Source organism: Urocitellus parryii, assembly GCF_045843805.1.
Source record: "Urocitellus parryii isolate mUroPar1 chromosome 10 unlocalized genomic scaffold, mUroPar1.hap1 SUPER_10_unloc_3, whole genome shotgun sequence".
Taxonomy (NCBI): Eukaryota; Metazoa; Chordata; class Mammalia; order Rodentia; family Sciuridae; genus Urocitellus; species Urocitellus parryii.
The window spans coordinates 18,773-32,520 of record NW_027551756.1 but is presented as its reverse complement, the minus strand read 5'-3'; the positions used below and the strand labels follow the sequence as shown (position 1 = coordinate 32,520).

At 36.5% G+C, this 13,748-nt stretch overlaps 1 protein-coding gene across 1 annotated transcript in view; it reads left to right on the top strand.

Annotated features, from left to right (window-relative positions):
* Positions 1-13,748, top strand: part of LOC144251241 (broad substrate specificity ATP-binding cassette transporter ABCG2-like) — a 61,562-nt gene that overhangs the window by 31,500 nt on the left and 16,314 nt on the right. Inside the window, exons 8-10 of the mRNA XM_077794266.1 lie at positions 5,295-5,420; positions 8,643-8,683; positions 10,056-10,157. Of these exons, the coding sequence (XP_077650392.1) occupies positions 5,295-5,420; positions 8,643-8,683; positions 10,056-10,157 (269 nt within the window). The remainder of the gene's footprint in view (positions 1-5,294; positions 5,421-8,642; positions 8,684-10,055; positions 10,158-13,748) is intronic.

The window sequence follows — 13,748 nt, the reverse complement described above, 5'->3', positions numbered from 1 at the left end:
TTGTGTATATCTTCGTAACTCAATATGGGAAAATTGTATCATTTAAGAAATTTGTTGATGCCTTCAATGTCTTCTATTTTATTCGAGTATAACCTTTCAAAATAATTCCTAATTATCCTCTGTATTTCTGAAGTGTCTGTTGTGATATTATCTTTTTCATCACATATGCTGTTAATTTGAGTTCTGTCTCTCCTTCTCTTCATTATCATGGCTAAAGGTCAGACAGTTTTATTTATTTTTTCAAAGAACAAACTTTTTGTTTTGTCAAATTTTTCAATTGTTTCTTTTGTTTTGAGTTCATTAATTTCAGCTGTAATTTTAATTATTTCTTGCCTTCTGCTTTTGCTGCTTATTTTTTTTTCTTTTTCTAGGGCTTTGAGATGTAGTGTGAGTTCATTAATTTGTTGACTTCTTCTTCTTTTAAGGAATAACTCCATGCAATGAATTTTCCTCTTAGTTCTCTTTTCATAGTGTCCCAGAGATTTCAGTTTGTTGTGTCTATGATCTCATTTACCTCTAGAATTTTTTAATGTCCTCCTTGATGTCTTCTGCAACCCATTTTTCATTCAGTAGCATGTTGTTTAGTCTCCAGGTGATGGAGAAATTTTTATTTTTTATTTTGTCACTGATTTACAATTTCATTCCATTATGAACTGATAAAATACATAGTAGTTTCTCTACTTTTTTGAATTTTCTAAGAGTTTCTTTTTGACATATTATATGGTCTATTTTAGAGAAGAATCCATGTGCTTCTGAGAAGAATGTGTATCCACTTGATGCAGGTTAAAATAGTCTATATATATATATATGTCAGTAAAGCCTAAGTCATTGATTATATTATTAAGTTCTATAGTTATTTTTTATTTAACTTTTGTTTTAAAGATCTATACAGTGGTGAGAGAAGTGTGTTAAAGTCACCCAAGATTGTTGTATTGTGGTCATTTTGACTCTTGAATTTGAGAAGAATTAGTTTGATGAACATAGCTGCACCATAGTTTGGGGGCATATATATTTATAATTGTTATCTCTTGTTGGTGTATGGGTCCCTTGAGCACTATGTAATGTCCATCTTTATCCCTTTTGATTAATTTTGGCTTGAAGTCTACTTTATTTGATATGAAGATGGAGACCCCTGCTTGCTTCTGCAATCCCTGTGAGTGAGTCTGTGTATGTCTTTTCCTATCAGATGAGTCTCCTGGAGGCAGCATATTGTTAGGTCTTTTTTAAAATTCAGTCTGCTAGCCTGTGTCTTTTGATTGGTGAGTTTAAGCCATTAACATTTAGAGTTATTATTGAGACATGGTTTGTATTTTCAGCCATATTTGTTTATTTTTGTTATTTAACTTGACTTGGTTTTCTTCTTTGATTAGTTTTTCCTTGAGTGTACTATCTCCCTCTTCTGATTTTCATCATTGTTTTCATTTTCTCTTTATGGAATATTTTGCCAAAGATGTTTTGTAGTGCCAGTTTTCTAGCTATAAATTCTTTTAACTTTTGTTTATCATGGAAGGTTTTTATTTCATCTTCAAATCTAAAGCTTAATTTTGCTGGATACAAGATTCTTGGTTGGCACCCATTATCTTTCAGAACTTGATATATGTTGTTCCAAGATCTTCTAGCTTTCAGGGTCTGTGTTGAAAATCTGCCATTATTCTAATTGGTTTTCCCCTATACATAATCTGATTTCTTTCTCTTTAGGCTTTTAAAATTCTCTCCTTATTCTGTATGTTGGGTATTTTCATTATAATGTTCCTTGGTGTGGATCTGTTGTGATTTTGCACATTTGGCATCCTGTAGACTTCTTGAATATGGATTTCCAATTCATTCATTATGTTTGGAAAGTTTTATGATATTATTTCATTGAATAGAATGTTCATTCCTTTGGTTTGGACCTCTATGCCTTTCTCTATCCCAATAACTCTTAAATTTGGTGTTTTTATACAATCCCATATTTCTTAAATGTTCTGCTCCTGGTTTCTTACCATTATTGCTGTGGGGTCTATGTTCTTTTCAAGATTATATATTTTATCTTCATTGTCTAATGTCCTATCTTTCAAGTGGTCTACTCTATTGGCCATGCTTTCATTTGAGCTTTTAATTCCATTGTTTCTTTCATTTCAAGGATTTCCATTTGATTTGTTTGTTTGCTTATTTATTTATTTATCTAGAACCTCTATCTCCCTATTTAGGTGATCTTTTGCTTCTTGGATTTGTTTTTGTAGCACATTGTCAAAGTGATCTTTCACTGCTTGTATTTGTTCTCTTATTTCTTCTTTGAATTTACAATGCATTTTAACCATCTATATCCTGAAATCTTTCTCTGTAGTTTTTTCTGGCTTAGCTGCCAGTGCTTCTAATGATGTGTTGTCTTGATTTGTTTGTTGTACTTTCTACACTTGTTTATTTCATGTCGCTCGTGTGTCTTCCTTTCCAGGTCTGTGGGTCTGGTGTGCTAATTGCTTTTGCCCAATAGATTTGTAGTGCTCTTGTAGTTTTCCAAGATTCCCTCTTTTTGAGGAAGGACAATGTTAACAGATCCCAATATCAACAATACATCACCTAAGAACAATTTGGTGTTATTAAGACATTTACGATGTAGTCTCAATGTCCAGTAATGTTGGATTTAATTATTATTTACAATATAATCAGTAGTTTCATAAGAAGCTTTACAGTTTTTGGTGGTGGACAATGAACCTGGGGTCAGACCTAGGATGATATTCTGAGGAGGAAAGATGTGAGAGTATAGAGTTAATATGTCTTAGTAAATGTGAAAGAGAAATCTAATGAGGAGGGTTAGTAGCAGGGGAATAAATAGGAAGTAATTTAGGTTAGACAAGTATGTGGGAAGATAATAGAGTACATAAAACAAACACACATGTATTTAGAAAAATACAGAATGCAAAAATAGTAAAATTTGGAGGATGAAAGAAGAAGGAAAAAAAGGGAAAAAAGAAAGAAAGAGGAAAAAAGAGAAAAAAGGGGGTAAAATGGGGGGGGGGCTTATGCAACTCCTCTATATTATATTATTCAGGTGACTCAGTCCTCAAAGTCCTATTTCATGCAAAGTTCTTGGTTTCACATATGTTTGGGAAGTGAGGACCCAAGGATAGAAGGGTAGAAGAGAAAGAAGAAAAAAGAAAAAACATATTTGAAAGAAAAAAACATGGGTTTTGCTAGTTTTAGAGATCTGTCTCTTTCCTGCTTCTCTTCTCATCCAGTAAATTGGGTTGTCTGTTTTAAGCTGGTGTCTCTGCCCTCAGAATGGTGTAGGTAACCTGGGTGAGAAGACTGGACCTGGTGTAGAGCATCTGTAAATGGGGAGTGCCACCCACCATTTCCAGCAGGGAAATTGTACCTCACAGGTCTCTTTTTGGGACAGCTCATCTGACTTGGGCCCCCAGTATCATCTTCCTTTCTTGCCTGAAGATTTTCCAGATCCTGGTCTCTCTGTTATGCTAAAGACTTTAGTCCCTTCCCCTCTCTTTCTTATCAGATCCCAATAGCAGCACCTCTCACCCCTAGGCTCATACCAGGTGGGCAGTGCCCTGGTCACACTGCTCACCTGCCTAACTGAGAGCTGCTTTTATATTGGGTCGTTATTGTGCTGAATTATCACCACTGGGGCAGCAGGGGAGTTGGAAACCAGGTACCTGCTCAGATGGAGATTCAATCTGAGAACCATGCCCACCAAATATGGCGAGAAAGATTTTCCAAGATGGAGTTGGTCTGCGTCCAGAGCCAGGGTGTCTCAAGAAGTGGGGGGAGCTGGGCAATGGCCTTGTGCTCTGGATAGATAGCAGCTGAGTGACCTGCATGGGAGCCGAGCACAGTCTGGAGTTCTGCAGAGGTGCTGATAGCTGATTCTGCTAAGCTGCTTGAGAGCTGTGCATGAGCTAGAACTGCAGGCTTTGGGTCCAGAGTCTGGAGTCCTACTCTAATGCAGAGGCTCTGATTTCTGCATGGGGGGTCACAGTGCTGGTGATTTTTGTGAAAATCCGCTGTATAGAGGTCCTCTCACACTCTCTGAGATGTTGTATTACAACGAGGTAAGACCTAGGTCACGGAGCTACACAGGATGCTGCCTCTTTCTGGCCCTCCATCTTGAAGTCCTAATAATTTTAAATTTTTTAACCTTATATGTCTTTCTAAACATTATAAAACAGTAGAGAAGGCAGTCTAATTATACCAATGAAGTGACTTTTGGATAATTACTATAAAAATATAATTACAAATACTGTTCACCTAGATTTCTCAGGTGTTAACATCTTATACCCATAATTAGTACAGGTAGTTTTTCTAAGTATTTTACATAATGTTATATTTCATCCTTGAGTACTTAATAGGCATCTGCAAAAAAATAAGGACATTTGCCTACTTTACTACAATATAATTATCAACTAACAAAATGAACAATATTTCATATCATCAGTTATGTTAAGCCTTTATTCAGTCACATTTCCCTAATCCTCTCCAAAAGCATCTTAGAGTTTAGTTATCAATAAATTCAATCAAGAACTGTGAGTAACATTTGAATACTATCTCTTCTGAGACTTTTAATTTTGATACCATTTCCTACTTTCTGCCTCCCAAACCTTCCTAGTTCCCTCATCAGACACATAGGCATTTACTAGTTCTTGTTACAAAGATTGAGCCATTTGCCCTGTGGAATATTCCATCTTCTGGATATAAATATCCCATATCCCTGGACATGTCTGAAAGGGTGAATTTGGAATTTTGCAGTGAGTCAGGGTGTAGATTGTATCATTGTCAAAGCATTATGGTGATTGGAAAGGTACTAATATGGTATGTTAGAAAGTGAACTTTCCCTTTGGAGTGCATCCTGTTATTGTAAGTCTACTTGGGAACTTTGGGTGGAAACAGGTGTGTTGCTAGAAGACTAATGATTTACTACATACAGATCCATTTCCTTTTCTCTTCCTATCTTTTCTCCTATTTTAGACAATAATTTCACAGTTCGGGCCATATCTTTTTAGTATTCTAACTTACTATCTTAAAACTAAATATTTGTCTTGGTGAGGAATATACAGAACTGTAAAAAGTACTGGCTTCATATCAGGTCCAGCCAGTGAACAACTCTGCCCTGAGCTTCAGTTTACTCATCTGGTAAAAGAGAAATTTCCTCCTTCTCCCAGGTTCATTTACTTTCTGTTTCATAATTAGGATGGTGAAATAAATTTCTCTAGCAAGAGTAGCACAGTTTAGTTCACCAAATGATAATGATTATTCTCTTCCTTGTTAATAATGTAATAATTTGTGTTTTAGGTTGGATCTAGAGAAGAAATAAAAAGGACCAGTATAGCAATGGGGCTGATCACTGATCCTTCCATCTTGTTCCTGAATGAACCCACAGCTGGTTTAGACTGGAGCACAGCAAATGGTATCTTTTCGCTCCTGAAAAAGTAAGTGCTATGGGAATATTGCTCTTTCATTAATTTAAAATCTGGTAACTTCTGCCTACCATATATTCTTGGTTAAGGGATTCAGAAATAAACAATATAACTTTTTTCTTGTTTCTTGGAAACAATTAACAGGATGCTCACCATGCACAAAAGTTAACTCAAAATGGATCAAGGAGCTTGATATCAAATCAGAGACTCTGCGTCTGATAGAAGAAAAAGTTGGCTCTGATCTACATATTGTGGGGTCGGGCTCCCAATTCCTTAATAGGACACCCATAGCACAAGAGTTAATAACAAGAATCAACAAATGGGACTTACTTAAACTAAAAAGTTTTTTCTCAGCAAGAGAAACAATAAGAGAGGAAAATAGGGAGCCTACATCATGGGAACAAATTTTTACTCCTCACACTTCAGATAGAGCCCTAATATCCAGAGTATACAAAGAACTCAAAAAATTAGACAATAAGATAACAAATAACCCAATCAACAAATGGGCCAAGGACCTGAACAGACACTTCTCGGAGGAGGACATATAATCAATCAACAAGTACATGAAAAAATGCTCACCATCTCTAGCAGTCAGAGAAATGCAAATCAAAACAACCCTAAGATGGGGGTTGGGGATGTGGCTCAAGCGGTAGCGCGCTCGCCTGGCATGCATGCAGCCCGGGTTCGATCCTCAGCACCACATACAAACAAAGATGTTGTGTCCGCCGATAACTAAAAAAGAAATATTAAAATAATTCTCTCTCTCTCTCTCTCCTCTCTCACTCTATCTTTAAAAAAAAAAAAAAACCCTAAGATACCATATCACTCCAGTAAGATTGGCAGCCATTATGAAGTCAAACAACAACAAGTGCTGGCAAGGATGTAGGGAAAAGGGTACTCTTGTACATTGCTGGTGGGACTGCAAATTGGTGCGGCCAATTTGGAAAGCAGTATGAAGATTCCTGGGAAAGCTGGGAATGGAACCACCATTTGACCCAGCTATTGCCCTTCTCAGACTATTCCCTGAAGACCTTAAAAGAGCATACTACAGGGATACTGCCACATTGATGTTCATAGCAGCACAATTCACAATAGCTAGACTGTGGAACCAACCCAGATGCCCTTCATGGAGTATTACGCAGCACTAAAAAAATGACAAAATTATGGAATTTGCAGGGAAATGGATGGCACTAGAGCAGATTATGCTTAGTGAAGCTAGCCAATCCCTAAAAAAAACAAATACCAAATGTCTTCTTTGGTATTTGAGAGCAACTAAGAACAGAGCAGGGAGGAAGAGCAGGAAGAAAAGATTAACATTAAACAGAGACATGAGGTGGGAGGGAAAGGGAGAGAAAAGGGAAATTGCATGGAAATGGAGGGAGACCCTCATTGTTATACAAAATTACATATAAGAGGTTGTGAGGGGAATGGGAAAATAAACAAGGAGAGAAATGAATTACAGTAGATGGGGTAGAGAGAGAAGATGGGAGGGAAGGGGAGGGGGGATAGTAGAGGATAGGAAAGGTAGCAGAATACAACAGTTACTAATATGGCATTATGTAAAAATGTGGATGTGTAACCGATGTGATTCTTCAATCTGTATTTGGGGTAAAAATGGGAGTTCATAACCCACTTGAATCTAATGTATGAAATATGATATGTCAAGAGCTTTGTAATGTTTTGAACAACCAATAAAAAAAAAGAGCATATGGAAAGATATCCATGGTGGTGGTAGGGAGCTGTTTTAAATAGCAGGAAGGTCAGGGAAGACCACAACATGTGACACATGAGCTGGGAATAAGTGAGTGAGACCAGCTTTATCTGCAGAAAAGAGTTCTAGTTGGAAGGAGCAGCCCAGGGACCCTGAGATAGAGCATATTCTGGGACACTGAGGGTTAGGACTTCAACCTGTGCATTTGGGGGAGGCCACATAGTTAGACTATAATGTGAGGTAGAGTTTGGGTGGTGTCAGACTGTGTAGATGTCATAGGCCACTGTAAAAATTATGGCATTTCCTGTCACTAAGGAATGTGAGAGCATTTTGAGAGTGTCAGAGCAGAGCAAAGGCTATGCAGTCCATAAAGGGTAAGTGAAATGTCACCAGGGCAGAGCTGCTGAGACAGGACAGAGTCTGGACCACTATATTCAAAGTGAGGTGAAGAGAAGAGCTTGGGTTCTGGATTTGTTTTGAAGATCTAGAAAAAAAATACATCCCACTCCCTGAACCTACATTCCCTGCATTTTACTTCATTTCCTGCCCCTTTCTGGGTCTCTAATCTCCTGTTACATAATTGTTTTCTGACATCATATCCAATACCCCCTCTGAGTGAGCTCCAAGAGTCAAGAACAGTCCATCTTAGCACCTCACAGTGCGGAACTCACAATCACATTTTCATCATTATCCAATCTGAGGATTCTAATCCAATGTCACCAACTCTCATGTTATCTGTTTTCTTTCTGCCTCAGGATCGTTAGCAAGAACATGTACTTTCTAGCTCTTACTATTTTTTTTTTTTATTCTTGGAAATTTTCTGACTCTTTCTCTGTCTGGCATGCCTGGACATTCTTGGTAAATTTCTTGGGGTGACCCCGGGTTGGGTCCATCCCTAAGCAAACTCAGACCATAAAATGCTGCTGTGTACTTCTCTGCATGATACTCTTGGGGTGGCATGTGAAAGAAAAGTAGTGCAGGGATAACCACATATACACTGGGTTAAGAAGCCGGTTCATATATATACCACAATTTTTCGTATCTCTGTTTCAAACAGAGATACAAAAAATTGTGCTCTATATGTATAATAAGAATTGTAATGCAAAGGAGAAGAAGAAGGAGGAGGAGAAGGAGAAGGAGAAGGAGAAGGAGAAAGAGAAGGAAGAAGAAGAAGAAGAAGAAGAAGAAGAAGAAGAAGAAGAAGAAGAAGAAGAAGAAGAAGAAGAAGAAGAAGAAGAAGAGGAGAAAAAGTGGGTTCATTGTCAGGAGCCTAACAAGGCTGCTCTGCACAGAGAGGGACAGCAGCAGCAAAGAAGGAGAGCAACAGCAACTCCCCCTTGAATTTACCTTCTATATACTAGAATCATGGCTGTGCACTAGGGGCGGGTTTAGTCTTGACTGACATAGTAAGCATCCCCTGATCTTGTGGAAGGCAAGTTTGCTTGGTGGGAACATAGACAGGCAGTTTTCTTATCTCTCAGAGGTGGAATAAGGAAACCAGAATGTCCCTTTGTCTTCTCCAGGACAGAACAGGGAAACCAGTACATCCCCATCTCAGGGGCCGGTTAGTTGTCTCCTATCTCTCAATGAGAAAACAAGGAGAGACTAGCACGTCTCCAGGTCGGTAGGTTTTATATTGGCTACTTTCTATTTCTTGGGAATAAGAACAGCATTCATAAAGTGAGGTTGGGGAAAAGAAAGATTGCTGCAATTATGTTAACAGCACAGACCACAGGTGACCAATCACCACAGACCAATCATCTGATCATATTTTTGCCTGCTGAGATTCTTTGCTGGGAAATTACTATTTATGCTCTTAAGAATTGATTAGTGTTTTGTTGGATAAGAAGTTTGCCTATTATGCCAGTATTCTCTTCCTCATCAAATCTTCCCCCACCATGTAACAGATAGTGATCGTGTTCTACTTTTATGAGGGCTCATGGAGATGCAACTTTATTTTCTAATAACATTAAATTGGCTTGAGTGGGTGTGAGTTATTATTAGCCACTGGAATGGCTGGTCCTAAGTCTGACCTGTGTGGACAAACATTTCTGGACTCCCAGGTTCTATTTCAGATTAAGTTGTGTGATCTTTTTAATGGTGCAAGCAAACTGCTTCATTTTAGAGACATTTGGAAATTATAGATATTTTTTCACGACCCAAAATAGTGTTCTTAAATATTCATTAGCTATCTTAATTTTTTAAATTTATTCTCAGCCATTTAAAATTAAACATGTATGTGTTTAAAAAGCCCAGAGGAGATAAACTTAAGAGTCAGATCTCAGGCCAAGTTCAGATGATTGTGCCATAAGTAGTTGAAGTGAGAGTTTAAGTGTGCTGTGCTGAACATGTTCTCTCAAGAATTCAGTTCTGGCAATTTGTTGTCTATTTTGAATTATGGAAGCATGACACGAAAATGATAATTTCAACCTTTGAATTTAATAGTTGTAGAAGCAATCTTGTTGACATGCATAGTGCTATTTCAGCATTACTTAATGAACTCAGAAAACACAATAAACCCACACATTTTTTTCTTGTGTCTATATTTAAGAAGTCATAAGAATTGATTGATTTTGAAAAAAAGGACCAATATATTATGAGTCCAAGATTGAACTCCCAGAAAAAACACACACATTCATGTATACATAAATACATGTATATATGCATACATATCCATACATGTGATATATGTATGTATGTATTATACATATGTGTGTTTACACTCACACACATGATTTGGAAACAAAGCATTGTTGAAATATTGTGTGAATGAATAAGAAAGTATAAAATTAGTGATGTGAGAAGAAAGCAAATATGGCAGAGAAAAATGTTAGATTCTGTCTACCCTAGCCTCACTTCTCTCACTCTTTGGAAGTGGGTCCTTTGTACTTTCCATGAACATCATCTTTGTTTGCTTTTTTTTTTTTTTTTGATAGGTTATCATTGTGAGCTCTACAACAACCCTTCAGACTTCTTCATGGATGTCATCAATGGAGACTCCTCTCCTGTGATAGGAAACAGAAAGAAGGTCTATGAAGGTATATGAATATCTTAGATTCATAGATTTTTGCCTGGTTGATTTGGCTGAATGTCAGCCATGTGGTGGCTCATTAAAACATGGCTTTCTGAATTCCTATTAGTATAATGTTATAATAACAGTTAACATATAGGCTTTATTATTCATAAGTGCTATGGATATTTTTAATTGAATTTATGAATGACCACTTTTGTGCTACACGCAGTTGTAAAAGGAGTTTTCATTAAAAAATAAATATAATAATTTTTGTCATATTTTTAGAGACAGAAATTGGCACTTCATGTTTTGGAAATAATAGAAAACAAGGACCAAATATTTTTATTAAGACTTAAATTTTATATGTTAAGGAGTCTGTTTTAAGGATTAGGGTTCCCATATTTATAAAAAGGTCTGTGCATTTATAGTCACCATAAGATTCAGGAAGAAGTCATGTTAATTCCCTGTTATTTTGATGTGTAAAGCAATAATAATGCTAGTAGTTTTTCTACATGTAAGCTTTAAAATTTGTTATCCACGAATTGGGTAACAGAAAAATGGATTAAATTATTTGGTTTAATAAAGTTTCTCTTCTTTTTCTACTTTTATTCCAAAGTCAATGAGGCTGGACAGCTGTTTATGAGAAAACTGCAAATGATCGAAGAATTGGCTCAGTTTTATACCAAATCCCCTCTCCTCAGAGAAACAGAAACTTAATTAGAGAAACTTTCAGGTGGCCAGAATTATGGAAGCCCGTCCTTCAAGGAGATCAAGTATGTCACCGCCTTCTGCCATCAGTTCAGATGGATTTTCTGGCGTTCATTTAGAAAGTTGGTGGGTCATCCGTGGCCCTGGATACTTCAGGTAATCTTAGAGATTCTTATAAGCTTACTGTGAAATATTCACATGGGTGCAATTTGGTTCTGATATAGTCTACTTCAATATAATCTGTGTCTTTTACCCACCCTTCCATTTATTTGTCATCCCTACTTCATTTGGGATATAGGAGCAGTGCATAAAGCACAACTGTGTTTTTACATATACAAAGGTTTTCTTCATTGACTTTCAGTGATGACATGTTTTAGGCTCTACTGTCTACTGAAATGACTTTTTAACATGAGAACCACAGTTTTCATATTTAAGTATTGTCACCTTCCAGGTGTATTGAGAGGCTGCATTCCTATTTCAGTCATGCGGTCAATTTTTCCAAATGTTTCTGAACTTTTAATTTGTCATTCTGTCAGGACACAAAAATGGCCATGCTCTATCAATCAAAGGTAATATTTTATTCTTTGAGAATAGATCTGATATATTTTGGAATCGTGGCTAGTAACAGATCCATCAACCTGGGTCACTCATTGTTCAACAGTGGGGTGATATAATGAATTGATTCTTTAGTGTGTTTTATGTCTTAGGTTTTTCCTACTGACTCTAAAAGTGGTTTTCATCTCATCCAAGACACGTATATGGTAGTTATGAATAGAATATGAATAGGCATGAATAGAATATGGCTCCTTGGAATATACCAGGAATTGTGCCTATTTGGGGTCTTAGCTTCCTTAAGGAGAAAACACTAGACCCAGAGTCTCCAGGTTGCATGTTCAGCCTACTTGCCTCATCAGCAAACTTAGTCTCACAAGAGAAATTTAGTAGTGTTCAGAGAAGTAGCCATCTCTAGAAGAGGGGTAGAACCTTGAAGCTCCTGGAATTTATCAGAACAACTCATGTTAAAATTTATGAACACTGAAGTGTTAGTGTAGCAATAGGCAAACCCTTTTCAATAAAGGACCAGATGGTAAATGTTTTAGGCTTTGTAGGCCACATATGGTCTTTGTCTCAGGTGGTCAACCCTGCCATTTTAGCATGAAAATAGTCGTAGCTCTTATAAAAGCAAATGAACATAAAATTGTATTCATGACTCTGGAATTTGAATTTCATATAAATTACAAGTGCAAGATATATTATCTCATTTCCACAACTTTTAAAAAGGGGGCAGAAAATACAGGAAAAGCTCATGGACTTAAAAAACAAAAAAGGTAGTTGGATCCTAACCACTAACTCTTTGCATAGGGTTTTTAGTCTTGTATGATTTTTATTTCTCTAAGTTTTTGATCATAGAGTTGTTAAATATTTATGACTTTCTAATGATAAATCTTGTATCTTTTGACTTATTGTTGTACTTTGGTTTGAACTACTATTTATTTACATGACTCAGAATTGATCTCTAACTAGAGGCTTTATTTGGTTTATTTGGAAATAATTGATGATCTGAATAAAATTTCATTTAATATGTCAAACCTTTCCTGAACCACCAATTTGGAAGACTTGTCATTAATCTCCTGGAGAGTCATTGTTTCTATGAGCATATTAAACACTTGACTATGTATTTATTTTGTTAGTGACTGCACAAACTTCTCTCAAAACACACCTTAAGAAATTCTAGTTAAATAAAATTGGTCAAAAACAGAATAAAATATTTGGAGAAAATTTTTTCCAAGTGCTTCTGTTCAAAACTGAGGCTGGAGGCCAGATGCACAAAGATTGGTCATTTGCTCCAATGTGCAATTTTATTTTGCCTTGTGTCTTTCCCTTTCTTAATGCAAGAATAACACAGGTACACTTTGAAAAACATGAAATAGTCATGGGGTTCACTGATTTGCCAGTATATTAGAAAACTGACATAAAATAAAGAACTTTAAGCCTGTAGGAGACATCCTAGTGATGTGGTAGTATAAGATATCAAGTGTGAATGCAAAAGAAACAATGAATGAAGAACTTCTAGATAACAAGACCGAATATAAATTATCATGTATGAAGTATAGACTGCTATGTACCTGTGTGTGCTGCATATTAGCAGAGCCATCAGCATTTATTTTGAAAGTTTTATCTGCTGACATGAAGTATAGTGAAGATATGTCAGCAGAATGAATTTTCTCCTAAATTTCAATCTTATGTTTAAGGACATCTTGTAAGTAAACTATTTAAATAGTATTATTTGCAGATTGTGGTCTTCCCCATCCAGTTTTTTTCAGATAATGATTTAGTTTTTTTCTATTTTGGCTTGCTTCTTGCCTAAAATGTTCTTCACAAATTACTTCATGTCTGGATACAATTATAACATTGATTATTTTTTTAACTTTGAAATTTTCAACATATATGTTAGAGTATTTTGTTTTAACCCACAAAATCATTATTTGTCAATTCATCAAGTAAAACTTGATAATATGACCCTTAACTTTTTGTTGATTGAAGCATCCCTAAGAGAATTTTTATCCTCAAAACAAAAGTGATTTTGGAGTTGTCCACAGTCTGAGTAGGTGAGGATGGTGAGGAATTGTCAGCTCAGGTGGCTGCATTGACCGTAGGCCTCACTGACTGAGGCTGAAGAAGCAGCATAAGAGATGGTAATGGAGGCACTTGGGTGTTCCCAGAGAAAACTGGCTGAGTGCTTTGGTGACAATGATAGTACAATTTCCCATGCTGGCCAGAACTGACCAGAGGTTGTATAGGTGGGAGCCAAATTACAACTAGTCTTTATCATGCAAAATACCATCGTCAAAATTTATGTTTGTACACTTTTAACGTATTATTTATCCATTCTTTGGCACTGGAGTCA